A 19,253-nucleotide genomic window follows, 5' to 3' on the forward strand; every position below is an offset into this window, starting at 1 on the left:
TACTCTGCTTCATACTCGGTATCCCACAGATATCATGCAGAATGACTGTCTGTTGTAGCTGCACATTTAGGCAAGCAGGTAGCATCTTTTAAGTTGGTGGAAATTATAAGCAGGGAATAAATGGTAAGACCTTTTTCCTGAGGGTGAATACTTAAACAAGGACTCTTTGTCTTTACAAAGGCAGTTAGGTTTGGGGTTTGGTTTTGTTATTTCCCCTTTTAACTTCCTAGTACAGGAGTTATGTGTTTTGGTGCATGAAAAAAAGTTTTGTATAAATTTTGTGTCCATCAGAGTAGCTTGATACAGTGCATTTTGGTATCTCAGTCTTCATCATGATGGTCTGCCAGCATTCAGAGCTAAAAGCAAAACCTACAATCACAATGAGATAATATAACCTTCAATCAAACTCAGCTGTACTTCGCTGGTGTAGCATATTCTACAGTTCTACTCATAGGAAAGAATAGCATTTTCAGATGAAGCAAAGAAAAAAATCTGAAGCATGCTACCATGTATATATATCTAGGAAAAAAAATACTGCCAGTAGAAAAAAAAAATTCTTCGTACCTGAGTTTAGATTGTAGAGATTGCAACAGAAATACCCTCAGTGCTGACCCCAGTAGCATTTGCAGGTGCTGTGTTTACATCTGTAGGAAAGGAAATAATCTGAATGTCTTGTCCTAAATCCTGCTGCCCTTCGTAAGAATAAAATCATTGGGGTGACAAATGCCTTGAGGTGACATATGTAGCGAAAGTCATTTTGTTGGGACAGAACTGGTTGTGCCCACATCCAGTACACATTTACACCCCCAGAATATTTTTTTTACAGCATAAACACTTGCACATACAAGTAGCTATTTGTATACGTAAATGACCTTTTAACAGATAAGCGTGAGCATGACAGCACAGGCATAATTTAGCTCTTTGTTCACAATTTAGAGTGCATTTTCATGTTGCCCTTAAGCCAGTCAATCTATCTGCACCGCTTGGCTTCCCCAGCTGTTGCATCCCTTCTGGCAGTATCAGCACTTGAGTCAGTGGAAAACTAAGACAGGGAAAACGTACTTGCTTTCCAGACACATCAGCTCTGTCATCCAGCTCACCACACAGCAACATAATTGCTAGGTACAGAGGTGGGATCTCCCAAGTTTGCAGGGAATTTGTCCTTAGAGAAGCTGCCAGCTCAGAGACCACCCGCTCCCCAGTAGGAGTGTGGGGGCAGGGGTGTTGCTCTGTGCAAGCAGCACACTGCTAGATTGCAGGCTAAGGCTTGCTTGAGGCAGGGCTGAGCCCACAGCAAAGGTGCAGCTCTGAAGGAAAGGGATTTTCCATTAGATCCACTGGAAGTTGCTGAACTGGAAAACTGACACAATGGGATTTCTTAAGTTTTTTCTAAATGTTTCAAGGCCCCCCTCCAAACCCAGAAGAGTTACGTTTGTGCTGTTTTAAAGAGTAGCCTCATTCTAATTTAGTGTAAAATTAGTTTTAGTGATTGGAAGCCCTTGATCTGTTTTGCTGTGCTCAGAGGAAAAGGTAGCAAGCAAGCAGGTGCAAAGCCCCAGCAGGACAGGAACCCTGTGTGCATCTGCATACGTGCAGCCTTACACCCACCCTTACAAACATGCCCATTTGCAACTATATAATACTGCTCTGTGACCGTAAATTGAGCTTCCCCGAACCTGAAAATTCCCAAATTAAGTACAAATTACAAAGCCTATTACTTATAGTGTTGTTCAGTCAGCCAAGCCCAACAAGTAGCTTGAGTTATTGCATGAACCACATGTGTAAGTGCTGAGGCTGTTTTTACATACTCCTAGTGAGACATTAGCATTTTGGACTTCCACTACCTGGTTGGAACCTGCACAGAGGTTAAGTGGATGCCATCTTAAAAGTGTTTTTTCTTCATACTATTTGCTTTTTAGTGACTGCATGTGCCAGTGTGGGCTTCTCTTATTACTCTACATTTAAATACAGTAGGAATAAACAAAAAACTCTTTGCTTGTTTAGTAATAGTTTGTTATTTTACACAGTCCATTTTTGAATGTGCTTATATGAAATACTTTACAATGTCAAGTCAAATACAGCTGTCTTCAGTTCTACTCTGAATATTTAGACACTGTAGGATAGCTGTGCTATTAAAAAGCTCTAACTGTTTGGTCGACAGTTGGGTAACTCTTGAAGCAATATTAATGGAACTACAGTGTTTTAGAAACCTTCCAGATTAAAAAAATACTATGGCTAAGAGAAAAAAAAGAATAGAGGGGTTTGTGCATCTTTCTCAATAAATAAACAGTGTATGCAACATTATCATTAAACTATTGAAGTGGCAATTTGATGACAGGAAGTTTTAGTCCAGATGTATTAAGGACAGAAGATTTTTAAACTACAGCATAAGCCCGTCCTGTTACTTCCAAAATCTTTACCACTTTAAGATCTAGCTAACCAGTAACAGCCTTGTGAAAAACAGTTTTCACTGTACCTCCCTTTAAAATACAAACCAAAAAAATCACAATAATGCTGTCCTTTAGTGGAGAGATCCAGACCCATCTAGTTTTCATTTAAGTCATTACAAAACTAGATTCATTTTTCGATACCCTTAGAACATTTAGTTGTCATTCTACGCTGCTTATTTCTAGCCTCACATGAGAGTTTGTATGCGCATGACTGCGACTGGTTTTTTGGGCTGCAATGAATGGTCTACCTGAAGAGCTGTCCACGAAAGACACGTTTACTGAAACTAGCATGAGATAGGGTTCTGAACACTGTTGTAGCTCATCCATTAAACACCACATGGGTGCTCTCTTCTGCTCACATCACTTGGTCGACACAGGAATCAGGTTGGAATTTTTGGCCTATCTGAAGGTACTCAATTTCCAAGACTTAGGGCATCAATACTTCGCGTGAGCCTCCAGAGATACTACTCAACAGCTGCCCACCAGGAGGGCAAGCAAACCTTTATTGTAGGGGTAGGGGCCACAGGGGTAGAAGATGCAGCTTCCTTGGACACCAGTTAGAAAGCTCCAAGAGCAACTTTTTGCAGAAGCCACAACCATCATGTCCTACCTGCCTCCACCACTGTGGCAAGGCACATTTCTTCAGTTTGTCTGCAGGCAGGAAAAATGGGACTAGTTACATTTACTTACTTTTTCAGTTGTGTGATCTGTTAGAAGAAAGCCTCCTGCCAGTCCCACACATCCCACCCCTTGCGAGGCAGCACCAGCCAAATGCAGCTCACAGCTACCACCCTGCCCATCCCGGGGGGGGGGGGGGGGGGGGGGGGGGCTGCTGGCCCACCCCTCGCAGCATGCTGCCGGAGCCCACCCAGACTGCAGTGTTCTAATTTGCTCACACCATCAGTCTTCCTGAAATTTATCCAACAGAAAATTTCCATGCTCCCATGATTTCACATCCCACAATCTGATTTCATACTCACATACTCGGCTAATCTAAACCTACTCCACTGTTGCCTGGGGCCAGATGTGGAGCTTTGCATTTCTGTTGTGTCTTACCTCCTTGCTCGCTGCGTATCCCTCAGTGAGCACCAAAGAGCAACAGGAGCAGAGTCACGCAACACAAGGGCACAGGACCACACCAGCACCAGCCACAACCTCACCGGTGGGCACCATCCTACATGACCTGAGCACAACCAGGAGACACAAACTGTCCATCAAGAGCCCCACACACAGCAAGCAGGGTCATCAAGGAAGCCACAGCAGGAGACAAAACAAAAGAAAACTGAACCCAACTCAAGAAAAAGAGGCAGATGAAAGCCCCAGCCTGAGCCTAAATAGGGCCTGGCCAGGGGCCCAGGTGGGGCTGGTCAGGGTTGTTAAAGCACTCCCCACTCTCACACGTTTCTCAGACATTCTGCTATCCATACATTTCCCTTGTGAACTGAAAGTCTGACCGCAATAATTTATAACCACAGTAAAAAAAGAAAAGAAAAGAAAAGAAAAGGTAGTTTTTTAGTGTTTCCAGCACCCTGATTCCCCCTGTCACCACCAAGGTGATTTGATTTCTCAGGTTTTTGATGGTCTCATGTTCCCTCTGTGATCACCACAATAATTGAGACCATCTGTCTGTGATAACAGACCAACCTGCCTTTGTGCTGGCTTTCCCTTGCCCCGGGATGACACCTTTCAGCTGTAGTGTTTTAGACCTCTCCTTTCTCTACCCCATCAGTGGCTTCCACACTGAATTCATGTCCAAAATAATCAGAAAGTGAGCAAGATGAGATCTGTATCAGACCACAAAACATGAGGTAGAGACACCGAGGTGGTTGTTATTGACAGTAGAAGCTATTCCTGGTTGAGGAGACCCCCTGTATCTCCCGCGTGCCTTCCTTGCCAGAGGTCCTGCAGGGCAGCAGGATGACCAGAAAAGCAACTTGGACAAAAATGTGCTGACGTGAGCTGAGCATTACGCTGGAGATTGATACCCTCTGCTGCCTTGTCCAAGGAGTGCTTTCATGGATGGGCTGACCTAAGTGCATTTGCCAAATGCACCGATGCATTTGGTGCTGGAAATATTATTTTTTTTCCTATTATACATTTTCAGTTCACAGTGTTGGAGAGAGGCATGATCTAATAATCTGAGAGCTACTCTGAGTGCCCAGAATGCCTTCACGTGATCTACCAAAAGGCTTTGGAAGAAACAGGACAATATAATCAGGGATTACAGAGTTCATCACGCAAAAGCATTTCTCTCTAATTCTGCATCTGTATGTAAATTTGGGATAGGATCCCATATCTCATGGAGGTGTTGTCGTGAAGATTAATTAGCTAGGTCTGTGTTCCATGAGGCTATGTTCCAGGCCTTTAAAGGCTTAAATATCTTTTTAAAAATCTGAATTTTAAGGGCCTGCTTGCACTGAGTTTGTTGCAGAGTCAGGGCCATAATCTGCAATGTACTTCCAAGCTTAAAAGTGCACAAAGTTGTTAAGCATTATTATTTATTTTTGGCCAGTCAGATCCTTCCTGGTTTAATCTTTTTAAGTCTCCCCAGAAGTTATTGATTTAAACATGCTTTTTATTTTCTTTTCACTGGTTTTGCTCAGAGTTCAAAGTGCTTGTCTAGTCATCCAGATGCCTCTCACTTGGGAGCTCTGTGAAAGAGCATCAAATCTTCCACTGAGATTTTAGCACTTTTTCTTTCTTAACTTAAATCACTTTAACTTAAAATGCTGTCACTGCAGTGATGAAAGGCTATTGATGGTAAAATGTTCCTGTCTACAACCATCCCTGTCTTCATCACAACAATAATTCCGCAGACGTTGACCGAGATGCTCTCAAACCAGCTAATGGATGTAGTCAGTTTGATAACATCAATTATCATGCGACGGATTCTGTGCCTTGCCAATCTTCCACCACTCTGACTCTTTGCCCTTAGTAGGACAATGCCTAATGAGTAGTATCTCCCAATTAATGGTTTCATAATCTGGCGCTGTCACGGTAAACAGGTAATTCCTTGTTAGAAGCCACATGCAAAATGTAAGCATTAGAGCAATTGCTGCTATTAGCTATTACTGGCTAATTAGTAATATACAATGTACAGCACAGTACCAAGCAAACTGCTTGTAATGATCTCTTGGAAAGGAAAACAGAAATACTCTATTATTGCCAAAAGTGTGACTCAAATGTGGTAATTTACTGCACGACCTCATGCCAAACGTGAGGCAGACTGTATTTATTTCTGGTTTTGCACATCTGAGCTAACTACCTTGAGGCAGTGGTACAGAAATCAGCTGCTGTGACTTGCTTCCTGAAAATTTATTTTGCTCCTTTTTTAAATCTTGGTCTGCTTGACCTCAGCAGCCTTAACCAGTTTGAAAATGCAAGTTATAATCCTCTATAGGGATTTAGCCAGGTGTCTATTACAGCGTGTAATCTGTGATACAGCTTCCAATATTCATGCTGCAGAAGGGTTAAGCCACTCTGTCTTTGTTCCTGAGTAAAAAAGTCCATGAGGCGTTAGAGTGGACAGGAAGCAGATTGAAAGAAGCAACATCTTCAATCAAGCCCTAAGCCTGCGCGGATGCGCTGAGGAGCTGTCCTGATGAGAGACTGGCTTTGCCTGAGCAGCAGCGCTTGGACTTTAACCCTTGAACAGCAGCTGCAGCGCGGCTGCTGGCTCCCCTGCTGACGCTCAAAGGTCGTACTACTGCTAGACCTCTGTTTTTAGCCAAGACCCTCGCTCTAGGGTCACTGTCCTGTCCGCCACCAAGTTGTTCCTCTTGATGCACTTGGTAAGGCGATGTTCCCGCCCAGTGGGAGGGATGTTTAGGGACGTCCCAGGTGGGGACACTTGCAGAGCACCTCAGACACCACTATGAAGTGAAGAAGCCACTATCAAGCTGGCTGGCACAAACAGACATCACTGAGTGCTACAACAAACTAAATCCAGCCAACTGAGGGGAAACCCTACTGGTACCAGTCAGCCCTAGTCAGCAGCTTCTGCAGTAACTCCGCTTGAGAGTTACGGGCACCGAGCGTGACCAGACCGTGTGATGCAGCCAGGTGCCCTTGCCATGCTTGCAAAATGGGTACCTCGCCCTAAAGCCAGAGCTTGTAGACTATGTCAGTAGTTTTGGTAATATTTTTCGTTCCAAGAGCGGCCTAAAACAAAATAAATAGCAACTTAATTTGCCTGCCTGCAAGGAGCTATTTAATATGCATCTCCAATTACTGTACAGAAAGATAGTGGGTTTCTTCTGGATGGTCATGGTGTTGGGAAAGCCTCAGCTACCTTTTATGCTAATTGGCAGTAAAGTGTTTAGAAGTGTTTATTAGGGTTTAATTATTTAGAAATGTCCTAATGGCTTAAATACCATTTTGAAAAGTTATAAATATTTTCCACCCTGTCCAGCTGAAGAGCTGCTGCTTGGAAGGCTTGAATGAAGATCAGTTTACGGCTGCCTGCTGGTCACAGAATTACTTACGGCTGCTAATGTTCCATGCTTTAGGTGTCCCCGACACAGAACGGCCTTACTTTTCACAAATTGGCAAAGGTTTCTCTTCGTTGTATTCATTTTACTGAGATATAGATCTTAAAAAGGATTATCACAGAGATCAAGACATTAAAATAGGCAACTAATGCCAGTTAAATTAATTGTTTTCATACTAATGTGTACTAAGGGATGTTCATGTAGGGTAAGACCCCTGTACACTGTTTTGGTAGTGTAAGTATGACTTAACATGCTAATTATGTTTAAGATTAATTAGAAGCAGTTTAATGCCAAGATGCTGGTAGAGAAAATGGGAATCTGACTCCAAGCCTCTGAAGCAATAACCAAGTTAAGTACTTCAGAATTACATCAGTGACGTCCGTGTCAGCAGGCAGAGGGGAACTTCCCTAAACTCATCATTTCTCTCCCCCTCCCTGCGTTAGAATTCAGGACATTTATTTTATCAGCTTATATCAGCTTAGGGGTTTTTTTCTCCTAATATTCTCTAGAATACTGAACTCCACACAGGTTGTTTTGGTGTCATCCAATCATTCGAGTCTTAAAAGAGAATTTCATGCTATAAAATTAAAAGAATAATTCCATTTGTTGGGTAGGATATGCCTGAAGCTTTTTATTAGGATTCTCATTTGCAGTGATACCCTTACCCCAGGGTTTCAGTGGCAGGTTGTGCCACTGATGTTACTGCTGGTAAGACTTTGAGGTGCAGGACAGCACTTTGACCCATTTAATGTGAACAGCCTCATCTTTCCCCCCCAAAAAAAGCCTTGTGCCCACAGAGATGTAGACTACCATTCAGTAGCCAGCTAGGGCTGATTTTTAGCATTCACTGCACCATTTTGTAGGTACCTTATTGCTACCAGCTCTCATGATCTTACTGTGTTCACGTTAGCTTGTGTTTTGTTAGAGACCCGTCTCCCTGCATTCTCTGATTATATTGGCACCTCAGCTTTTGCTAAAAAGGAAGAGATGAAAGAAAAAGGGAGCAAAAGAAATCCACTGACATTCAGAAAGAAACAATATGTCTTACACAATGTGGATTACCCACTGGAAGTCACAAAGCGTGCCTCCTCCAGCATGCAGGGACTCGCGGATCAGAGTGGCTTTAGTTTTTAACATGAAGAATGACAACAGACTCAGTGGGTGCTTTGGAGCAGGAAGCCGAAGCCATCCCTCAGCAGAGCTTAATGCACCTGTCTGGCTACCCAGGAGCTTTTATTTGCTGGGTTTCAACACCCACGAACTCCCGGTGAAGTTGCTTTTTCCAACAATGACAGAAGCATATACATTATAGGTATGCACGCTGCTTTGTGGGGATAGGTACAGAAGTGACCAGATTTTTCTAGTAAACCTCAGAAAGCTGTGATTTGCACAACTGTGAGCATTTTCTGCAAAACTGATATGTACATATAGTCAAAGGGTGTGGAACCTTACAGATTTCACAATGTGTATTTTCCCTAAGGAAAAGGCCTAAGTAAGTTAGCAAATTCTGGCATTTGTGCCTGATATATTAAATGAAGCTTAAATAATTAAAAATTCGGTGTTTTCTCTGTTCTGCTTGAAACTTATTTTTGATTTTCACTGTTTTATTCAAAAGGAAGGCATAGAAATAGCAACCGTGAGCTTGAAATCAGAGCTGTAACAGGGAGTTACAGACACGTTTTGCAGAGTATTTCCAGTTACAGCTGCGTGCTTTGAAGCTGTCAGTGTAACAAGCAGTGTGCTGCTTTCAAATAACCCTTTTTGTTGTCGTGCAGTTTTTTTCCTAGCTTCAAGTCCCAATGAATCGTTGTCAGTTTTAGCATTCAGCTGTATTAATGGGAAAGAAAGAGAGAGAAAGAAAATAGTATTTCCCTGCCCAGGTAAGAGGAGGTTGCTGGTCAGAGTGCAGGAGCCCATTTGCTTGTGCTTGGTGGGCGTATGTCAAGGGGCAGAGCAGCAGCCAAGTTGGAAACTCATGTTTGAAACCCATTTCCCACACTGGATGGCATTGAATTGCTTCACTGCCCTGAGGCTTTGCGATGGAGAGAAGCGTAACTGTAATTAGAAGAAAAGGTTGATTATCATACAAGGGCTTGTTCTGTTTTCAGGGTAGGTGAGGGGAATGGTGATTAATGACAGTAACAGCTACACTTATGCCCCTGTCAAGCGCTGCTAGGTATAGGCATGTGCATCGTTTTCCCCATCAGTGCTGACCATCAGTGAAAAGAGGCATGGCTTCTTCCACCATCCGCGTGTGAGACGGAGGGAAGGATACAGAGCAGCCGTTGCTATCTGGAACAAATGAAGAATGAACAAGTAGCAAAATACTAATGTGTTGTTGAAAGCTGAAATTAGATAGATGTGATTCAGTACAGCCTACAGGGTCTGATATCTTGGCAACTGCTGCAAGATATCCCCAATCTGCAGACAAAATAGCCTTTGTGAAGAAGCAGAAGATCGTAGTGTGCAAGTTAATGCATCAAAAGGCCAGGAAGAAAATAATTCACTTTCACCTTGCTACAGAGGACAAGCAGCAGTAAAAGCTGTGCACTATTGGCAAGCTTTTTTTGTTGCTGTTTTTAACTCACCCCCCAGTTCAGAGCTCCAGCCACCTCGGCAGCATTCCAGCTGGATCTGCTGACATCTCCCACCTAATCAAGTGCTGGATTATCTCATTCTGATAAATTGGAGCCAGTGCCTTGTGAAAAGTCTTTCCTGAAGTACTTCACTACCCTGTAATAAGATGGCAGATGTCTGAATCAAGCCCCAGAGCTGGCAGAGTGCTGTTTTTCTAATGGCTTTTGGTGGCAAGTGTAAATGTTTTACGGCAAGCCGGTACTAAGCCAGGAGCCCAGTTAAGCATGATAAATTTCACAGCCGGGTGAAAGGAAACTTGAGGGTATACTGGGTACTGGTTCATACCGAGTACGTGTGAGCTGCACTGCTGACCTCAAAACACTTGCCCTAAAAATCACTTCTTTCGTGAGCAGAACCCTTGAGGAACATACGTGTTTTAAAAAGAAATTCTCTTCAGCTGCTACATCTTTCTAGGAAGAGTTGGAGTTACTGAGCTATTAACAGACTTGCTTACTGTTCACAGTCTTCTGTGACTCGATCGCTGGTCTGAGTCGTTCAGGGTAAATAAGCTTTTCTTTCCCTAAGACATGCTAAGAAAAATGTTTATGTTACAGAAGCAAGGGTGCTATGTATGTGTGTTTGTACATTTACTTCAACAGGTAAAACTGCCAGGATCAATCTTGTTAAGATAAAGGTATTCCTTGCAAGCACTTGTTTTTTCTTTCTTGGTTTAACTGCTGGAGAAAAAGCAGCAGTTCTCTTGTGCCAAAAAAACCATCTTTATGTGTCACAGTCACCTATACCGTGCCTCTTGTAACACTGCTCTGCTCTTTTCCAGGGGAATCCCTACATGTGCAATAATGAATGTGATGCGAGTACCCAAGAACTGGCTCATCCCCCGGAACTGATGTTTGATCTTGAAGGAAGACATCCCTCCACATTTTGGCAGTCCACAACTTGGAAGGATTATCCAAAGCCTCTTCATGTTAATATCACGCTCTCCTGGAACAAAACCATTGAGCTTACAGATAACATAGTTATCACTTTTGAATCTGGCCGTCCAGACCAAATGATCCTGGAGAAATCACTCGACTATGGACGAACATGGCAGCCCTACCAATACTATGCCACGGACTGCTTAGATGCTTTCCACATGGATCCAAAATCAGTGAGGGATTTATCACAGCACACAGTCCTAGAAATCATTTGCACAGAGGAATACTCTACTGGGTACATGACAAATAGTAAAATAATCCACTTTGAAATTAAAGATAGATTTGCTTTTTTTGCTGGACCTCGGCTTCATAACATGGCTTCTCTTTATGGTCAGCTCGACACAACCAAGAAGTTAAGAGATTTCTTTACCATCACAGATCTGAGGATAAGACTGCTTAGGCCAGCAACTGGAGAAATATATGTAGATGAGCAACACCTGGCACGCTACTTTTATGCAATTTCAGACATAAGGGTATACGGAAGGTAAGAGAACGTACACCTTTAGACACAAGTGTGTGTGTTTCGTTTTAGAGGTTGTTCCAAATGGTTTATTTCCCCAAACGTGCTGACATTTTCTGCCTAGACGTGTGCATTGGAAGCCTGGCTCAGCTGAAGCCTGTTTCTGGTTGTACTAGAGGTGTCTGATTCAGCGGCACAAAGTCCTGCGTGTTCGCTGTCACGAGCCTGGGATCTTGAGCCCTAGATCTCGTGAGCAGTGTGGTGCTGACCATTTCTTACGCTGGCTCAGGAATTCACCCTGGCATTAGGACAGTCTGCTTTTATATAGCTGGAGCCTGATCTCATGGCAGTTAACCAAAAAGAGAGATTCTGTTTTGTCATTTGACTTTTTCAGGCTAATGTGAGCTGTGATTGATACAGCAGCCCTTGCGCAGACCCTTCCCGCTAGGTCTGGCTATGAACTGCCTGTGAACAAGGAAGGCGGCAGAGATTAGAGTCTGTTCCTTGTACTCTAATTAGCTCTGAAAAGCAGTGAAGCTGAAGTAAAATGGAAAAAAGCAACAATGTTTTTTAGAGAGACTGATTTGAATATAACAAAGATGATTACTCAACTGGGTTCATGACAAATAGTCCCTCTAGGGCAAGCAGTGGCTGGCAGCAGGTGCCGTAGTCCCAGAAATAATAACTGTGCAATGACATTCCTATCGGGAAATTTTCTTCCCAACTCAAACTAGCAATTGACTGATGACCTCAAGCAGGAGGGTAATACCCTTTACATGTGTCTTGGATGCCAATTTGCTCGGAAGAAATAAATAAGACCTTCTCTATTGCAATTCACTCACCTTTCTAATGTACCTTTTCCTTCTCCTCTGTTTCTTCTGTAAAGAGTTCAGATCTTCCTTTTTAAAAAAACTTTTTTTTTTTTTTTTAAGAGAAGCTAAGTATCCAAACGAACAGAAACGCTAACATATCTTGGAAGACCAGGGCGTTTTTTGCAGACTCAGGACCGAGTGAAAGAAAAGAGACAGTGATTATCTAGAACACTGGCTACTGTATTTTTATTACTTCTGTAGTGCGTTTGCCATTTTCTACTTCTTTCATACAAGACCTTCATGTTCATAAGCATTTCCATATTGCAAAAATCAATACATGAAATCAAAATAGAATCAAATTACTGTGATGTAATCTATTGAAAAATATTGCCCTAACTTTTATATAAAGGAAGAATTGATGCCACACAGAGATTTGAATGCATAAGTGCTTTTGCAGTGCCGATATATTTTTATATGACATCAAAAATACATTTCTTAGGACTGTAGATTTAGCATGTAGTTACAATCTTCTGTGTCCATACCAAACACATACTCACGCACACAGAATCACTAATTGAACGTGCGAAAGTGTAAGATAAATGCTGCTGTTTTAAGAATTCTTATTGTTACTCTCATAGTTACATTGTAAATTATTTTTTAGAAGCCTCTTGGAGGGCTAGGTGGATCGTGGGCAGCTTAAGATACTGTTTGAAATAGTTCGGTGAAGTTAGCTGCAGTATATAAAAAATAACACATATGTTCTGTTTAATGTGTATCCTTTCTCCACTGGGCTCCCCATATTTAGCTCTACAGAGGCATCATATCAAAGCTCAGGATTTGAAGGTCGTTACACTTTAAGGAAAAGCTGCTCCCCATCTGAAAACCCATTTGGTGCTTAATCTGACATCAATTAGACTATGAGTACTTTATCAAAGAAAGCATCTGAAGGATTAAAAAAGAGTGAATTGCATGCAAATTAGAACCAGAAACTTTCTGAGCACATCTGGGGCATGGCAATCTTGTGAAAAATTATCTATAGAAATGAAGTGTGACTGTACAGGGTACTTATCTGATGCTGATGCTTGTTGTCTAAATGCTGCAGTAATTGGACACATGCTTTAAAAGAAATATCTGATGTGTAATAGTATCTCACTAGATTAGATTCGTGTGAATTCTTATCAGTCTTCTGCTAATGAGAAGAACAGCTCTTCAGGGATTTGGTGGCCTTTCCTTCAATATGTTCTGAGGCTTCCTTGTTAAAGACTTTATGGGCTTGCTTACTGCTGCAGAGCTGTAAGGCTGCAGCACACAGCCCCTGACTATTTAGGCACACCAAACGGAACTTGCAATAGGTTTTAGGTATTTTTGGTCTCCTACCAGAAACCCTATTGGTTTCCCCCTGCAAGAGTCTCCAAATCAGCATTATAGTCATGTACCCTGGCGTGCCCTGAGCATGGGAACACAGTGGAGAGGAGCAAGGGTTACACCAGGGGCTTTGTGCTGCTGTTTCTGATTCAGCTGAGCTTCCTAGCCGCTCCACGTTAATTTAGAATGTTGACTGGAAATTAAGTTACAATTTAAATATTTTTTTTTTCCTACAATGTTTCATATTCTGGGCTTTGAGACCTGATGTATGTGTACATTTAGTAAAGCTGGACTGGACTGTTCCATGAGGACGGGATACAAAGGGATGTTACCGAGGAGCTTTACATGTGGTAGACGAGTGATGCTAGCAGACGCATCTCAAAGTTAGTCCTTTTACTGAAAAAAACCTGTTTGTTAACTATACTTCAAATCACCAAAGTTCATAATAGTGTATTTCTAAAGGCAGCATAAATTGCAGTTTGTTTCATGCTGTATTTTAAGGATCAATGACAGTGAAAAGCATCTATCTTAAAGCCACCATATTTAATATACAGGACGCTGGGGTGGTTAATATTTCACAATGAATTATAGATAGGAGATTTGCCCACTTAATATAGGATTTGTTTTGTCATTGCTTTGCATTTTGGTGTGAAATAAGCCTGATGTATGTAGCATTAGAGATGAAAACCTGTGTACCCTCGATGAGCGCCTTACCTCCTCTATTACCACTCATTTATTCATCTTCAATTTACCACTTCCATTGTGTATTTATTAAGGTGATGAAAAAAAGGAAACGTGGCTGTTAGCAATTTCAGCAACCCCATTGTGCTCACATTATTCAAGAAACCTAATAATCCACATGAACTGATTCTGACTTACTGATGGTCTGCTTCACTAAATCAGGGTGATTTTTTCTAGTGAATAATGGACGATGTAGTGTGCCAGTACCTTAATTAAAGAGAGCCTCTCTTACTCTTGATCTCGTTTTAATTTACAGGGTAATACTACAATAATATCACTAATGGAAGGTACATTAAAGGGCATAAAGTAGCATTAACTGTATTAAATTATGGCACTTGTGTTAATTAACTGCTGAAGCAAGATGGTCCTAACGGCTAGAAAGGTCGACTAATGCATAAATAAAGTCTTCTGGGGTGGGAAACTAAGAAAGAGCAGACATTTTTCCCCTCCTCTGGCCTTGCTGCAGAGAATCAGAATGTGTTGTGTGGTAACATCAGGAAGGTGTCTCTCACTTTGCTGCTGCAGAGGTGGCCTGGGCTGTCTGCGGGCTCTGCCTTTGATTCCACGTGAAGGACAGTCTTGGGAGTAAGCTGTGAGGTACAGCTCGCTGTTTTAACATTTTTTGGGGGGGTGGGAGAAGTTCACTAAAATGCTGATAATAATTTCTTTGAAGTCAATCAAAAGGTTGCTAGCAAATTTTGGATCAGGCTGCTAAAGTTTCAACCACCATTATTCCAAAGTCTTTTTGCTTTAACCGTACTGTCAGTGACGTGTACATTTATAGACTGTAAGTTAACAGTAAGTTGGGATGCTAGTAAAAAAACATTGCCCCAGTGGGTGACAGAATGACTAGCTGGCTAAAACAAAGGATCTTATTGCTTTGGGGTGATTAGGTTTTGATCTAAGAGCCACCAGTTTCCTTCTGGCACCAGAATATCCAGCCTCTGTACAACGTTATTAAGCCCTTTGGAATTTATTTTTATACTCTCTCTCGCCTTGAAGCTTCTGTATTTAAGCCCCAGGGTTTTCTGACCCTGTCTCAGCTCCGGTTGCAGTTCCAGCAGCAATAGAAACCTCTGACTCACAGTATGCAAGTGAAAAGTAGCCTCAGTTTTAACAGATCCTTGCTCTCACATTCTCTTTTCAAAATTTAAATCCATCTCAGCATCTGAAGAAATTAGTCTGAAGGAAAGCACGTTTGCTGCTTAGGGAGTTGGGGCTTTTTTGTCTCCTGCTGGCTGTGACCCTGGGCCAGGCGCTCAGTACCGCTGTGGTGGATGTGGGGCAGGGGAGAGCCCTGCTCTGCCCCAGGGCTGATCTGCCCCCGAGCCGGGGGCGCACGCTGCTGCCGTCGGTAGGTGGTCAGTGTGGCGGCTGGGTTCTACCAGGTTTCATCCTCTGGTTTCTTCTACGGATGGATTAATTGGATTAAATCTGTATGTTACTCTGGCATACACTTGACAGCGCTGTGATAATATCCCTCTGCAATTTACTCAAAAGCAGAACTTTGCCCTAGGGAAGCAGTAATATATAGAAGTGCTTTAGTTTTATTCATAATAGACAATGTTTTCATTAATGTTCAGCTCAGAACCAGATCATCAATATGAAGATATGTAGGCTTCAAGCTTTTAAGAGGACAACTGAATACCATTCCTGTTTCTAGTATTTATTTCCCATACTTGGATAGTCTTTGTTTTATGAGTACACTTGCCTAAGCAGCTTGTTCTCCTTTGAGATTTTCACTAGTACTTGGAGGGAATCTAGCGGTTTCTCCAATTAAATTATGAACTCATTAGAGAACAGGAAATAAAAAGAAATATATGTATTTAAGACCATGTCAATTTATCTTTAACTCCCGAGTGCAATTAGCTTTTTTAATATATCTACTGTAATATGTCACTAGGGAAAATGGTCCTTCATTTTCTGTAAACAAATCTAGGATCATCAGGAATTGAAATAATTAAATGGTCACTGTGTTTATTCACACATGAGTAGTCTCCAAAGGTTTACTCAGTACAGGTGTCCTGGCTGGATTTTATTCCTGCCCATGTTCAGATAATACTGGTTTCCACCCTCCATCCTGGTGACACAAGGGCTGTCCGTCAGCTCAGAGTGGTCTCAGTCTTGTAGTGGCTGGAAGAGGAGCAGAGCAGTGGAGTCCGGGCGGCTCACTAGGTCTCTAATTCTGCTATTCACTTTTGAAACTGGTGGGTTTAAATCACCAGGTTTCACTTGCCACCTTTGCTCATTAGCATCTGATCATCTTTTCTTGGCCTGTTTTGCAAGACATCAAGCATTTCCATACTGATCTCCCTCAGCTGACTTTCAAGGAAGCTCAGTATCGTGCAGGATCAGGGTGTTTGAGAAGAGGCACCAAACCTTTTTTTAGTATAATTCATTGTGCCATTGAACATTAAAGGAGTAGAGATAAAACTCCTGATGAAAGAAATGAGAATTTTTCTTCCTGTATTGCTTTTTATGCTGAAAAGTTATCCAAAGAGTCTTTCTGAATAAATTCAGTGATTCCAATATCTTGCAAAAACTTTCTTTCCTTTAAGCTTTCCATTCCAAAAGAGTTCAATTTTATGCAAACACTGAAATAAGCTTAAGGATCTCCTGGATCACATATACAAATGATTCCTGGCACAGGGATGTCCTTCATGTTGAAGTTAAAGCTGGAGTGGTAGAACATATTATCACGTTAAAAGTTTAAACATTTCCAACTATCTCACAAGTGATAGGAACTACCAGCTTGTAGCTGGGTTTTTTTTCTTTTATTTTTAATTTGACAGTCTGATCCCTTGCAGGAGTACCAGCACTGTGAGATCGCCTGACATTTCTTTTCTTCCATCTCAATACCTAATCACATGTGCTTAGAAGCTGATTTTTACTGGATACTCCTCAGCGTGTGAAGTGCCTCAGAAGGTAGCAGCTGAACCCAGAATATCCATGTACTTTTTCTTGACACAGGTGGTGTTTCTCTCTGTGTTAATCTTTTTTGTTAGTTGTAATAAATGAGCCATCCTTCAGCTGTGATTTAGGGAAATACTTGAAACTAAGAGAGTTAACTTTGCAGCCTTTCTTCTTTATTTCCCTCTACTACAGTGCCATAGTAAATCCTGTGTATCACTCCCTATACATGACAAGAAGTGTTGAAACAAGAGACAAGACCTGATACTAGTTTCAGCTGCCATCCTGCAAACGGGGACTAATTTCAGTGAAGTTACCCATATTAAACCAATGAGTTTCAAATGTGTTCATGTAGGAGGAGGGAGGGAGGACAGAAGTGATGGAAAGGAAGGAAGGGAGGAAGGGAGGGAGGGAGGACAGAAGTAAGAAGGCTGTCCCAGCTTCTGTTTGAAAAAGTGAGAAAAAACCACACCTCTCAGTCCGTCTTCTCTCCTTGTATGATAAGGCTGATGTGAAACAGGGCAGTTCTGCTAAGTCCAGTCGTACAGTCACATGGAGACACCTATTCAGAAAACTGGGAAGTGAATTAGTAAAGGTCAAGGTCTAATAGTCTCATTACCTGGGGTCTGTGAGAACCCTTCCCCTCCTTCAGTGTTGAGTCCATCTCCAGGATTAATGGATGTCAGCAGTACTAGTGACCCGTGCACAAAGGGGATCGCCGTGGTCCTTACTTGACTGCAGCAGGCTGTTGTGCCAGTGAGTCAGCAGCTGAAATCCTTGGTAAAACACAAATAAAACATCTTGTTAACTGGGCTGAACAGCAGGGTAGGTTTTAATTCTGTTCTCATAGAATATAACCTTGATCATGGAAAAGTAGGAAAAGCGCTACAGAAAGAAACAGCAGCGCTGTGAATTTAGTGGGCAGCGCTATGGTCAGGGAAGAGGAGACGAGGGGTTATGCTGCAGGTAGCATTCCCAAGAGGAAGCCTGGCTGCTGATGCATTCGGGAAGGCATAACGTTAGCTGCAGCCCTCTGCAGGAGAACGAGCTGTGTCCTGGTTAGATCCATGGGACATGGTAGAAACGAAAGGGTGCTGAATGGCAAGAGGTGTCCTAATGACATTATGAGGGAGCAGGAACTGGAGAACTTCTTGACATACCACCATTCCTGTGCGAGACCTTTAGCTTTTTGCAGCACACAGAACCCTTGGAGCCTTAGAGTCTGTTTGTGAACAGCATCTGGTTGCTCACACAACAGTTCATCCAGACTTCTAAGCAGGTAGCAATTAATAAAAAGGAATGATTGGTATGGATTTTATGCAGGACATGCTGCCGGAGTCTGCAGTGACATAGCTGTACTTCACTGGTGATTATTTTGCAATTTTGGGGGTGATGACCACTGTTTTGAAATAAGCCTGGAAACAAACAAAAACATTTCAGGAAGAGGCTGATAATCCATAGCTTCATAACATAGGTTAAGGCTGATCAGGCCTTGGGATTTACTATGGATAGTGAAATGCATATGGTACATACACATGCCCCGTGCTGGGGGCAGTTTACTAAAACTTATGCTCTTTCTGTGAAACCTTGATTCTGTCCTCTGACTTGGATGTTTGTGCATATGTCAATAGTTGTCTGCTTCTTCCTTATAAACTCCTTGGAACACTTTGTGATCGTTTTCATTTTCACACTTAAATCCATCTCTGTCTTTATGGGAGCTACACAAAGCGTCTTCCCCCTCTGCCATGCAGTATCCCGGCTTCCACCCTCTCTAGATGCATCTTGGCCTGTAATATGTATCCAATATATTAACATGTATAAAGTACTTTGAAATACACTTAAGAAAGATTGGTGGAGACGCACCATGGAGTGTTATAATCTGTCCTCCCTGCACCATCACTTATAAAACGGGCATGTAACAGGAATATTGGTATCAATGTTGTAATGTATAAATGGTATATAGGCTAATGGTAGAGACGCTGTCCTGATGACAGAGGGACAAGGTGGTTCACGCTTAACTGCCGTCAGTATTTCTGTTACGCTGCTCATTAAACCTGTTAACAACAGAAAAGGTAAAATTTTACTACAATAGGGATATATACATTGAGCTATGCGTCTTCACACTCAACTAATTAGTTGCCATCAACTGTTTTCCCTTTGCTGGGTGACATGTGGTATATAAATCATTACAATATGTTAAATGCAAATGGTTGGTAATAGGGTAACCATCTGCTCACTGTTGGAAAGTTAGCAGAGGAATATGGTAAGCTGTACTTCTAATAACGATGCTGAACTCACATCCCTGAAATACCAAATATCTAAAAACAGCTGCCTTCACTAATGGCAACATTACTAATACATCTCTTACCCTTTTCATTTTCAGAAGTAAACCACATATTTTAAGAGGTAATTTTGTTCTTCAGCATGAACTGGAGTTCAAGGCTAGGGTCTGT

At 42.0% G+C, this 19,253-nt stretch overlaps 1 protein-coding gene across 5 annotated transcripts in view; it reads left to right on the forward strand.

Moving 5' to 3' along the window:
* The window catches only part of NTNG1 (netrin G1), a 158,261-nt gene that overhangs the window by 56,950 nt on the left and 82,058 nt on the right, over positions 1–19,253 (forward strand). For all 5 annotated transcript variants that reach the window (XM_080407212.1, XM_080407208.1, XM_080407210.1 and 2 more), the window contains exon 3: positions 10,356–10,996. In XM_080407212.1, coding sequence (XP_080263338.1) covers positions 10,356–10,996 — 641 coding nt within the window. The remainder of the gene's footprint in view (positions 1–10,355; positions 10,997–19,253) is intronic.

This window comes from Falco punctatus (assembly GCF_963210335.1).
Source record: "Falco punctatus genome assembly, chromosome: 11".
Classification (NCBI taxonomy): Eukaryota; Metazoa; Chordata; class Aves; order Falconiformes; family Falconidae; genus Falco; species Falco punctatus.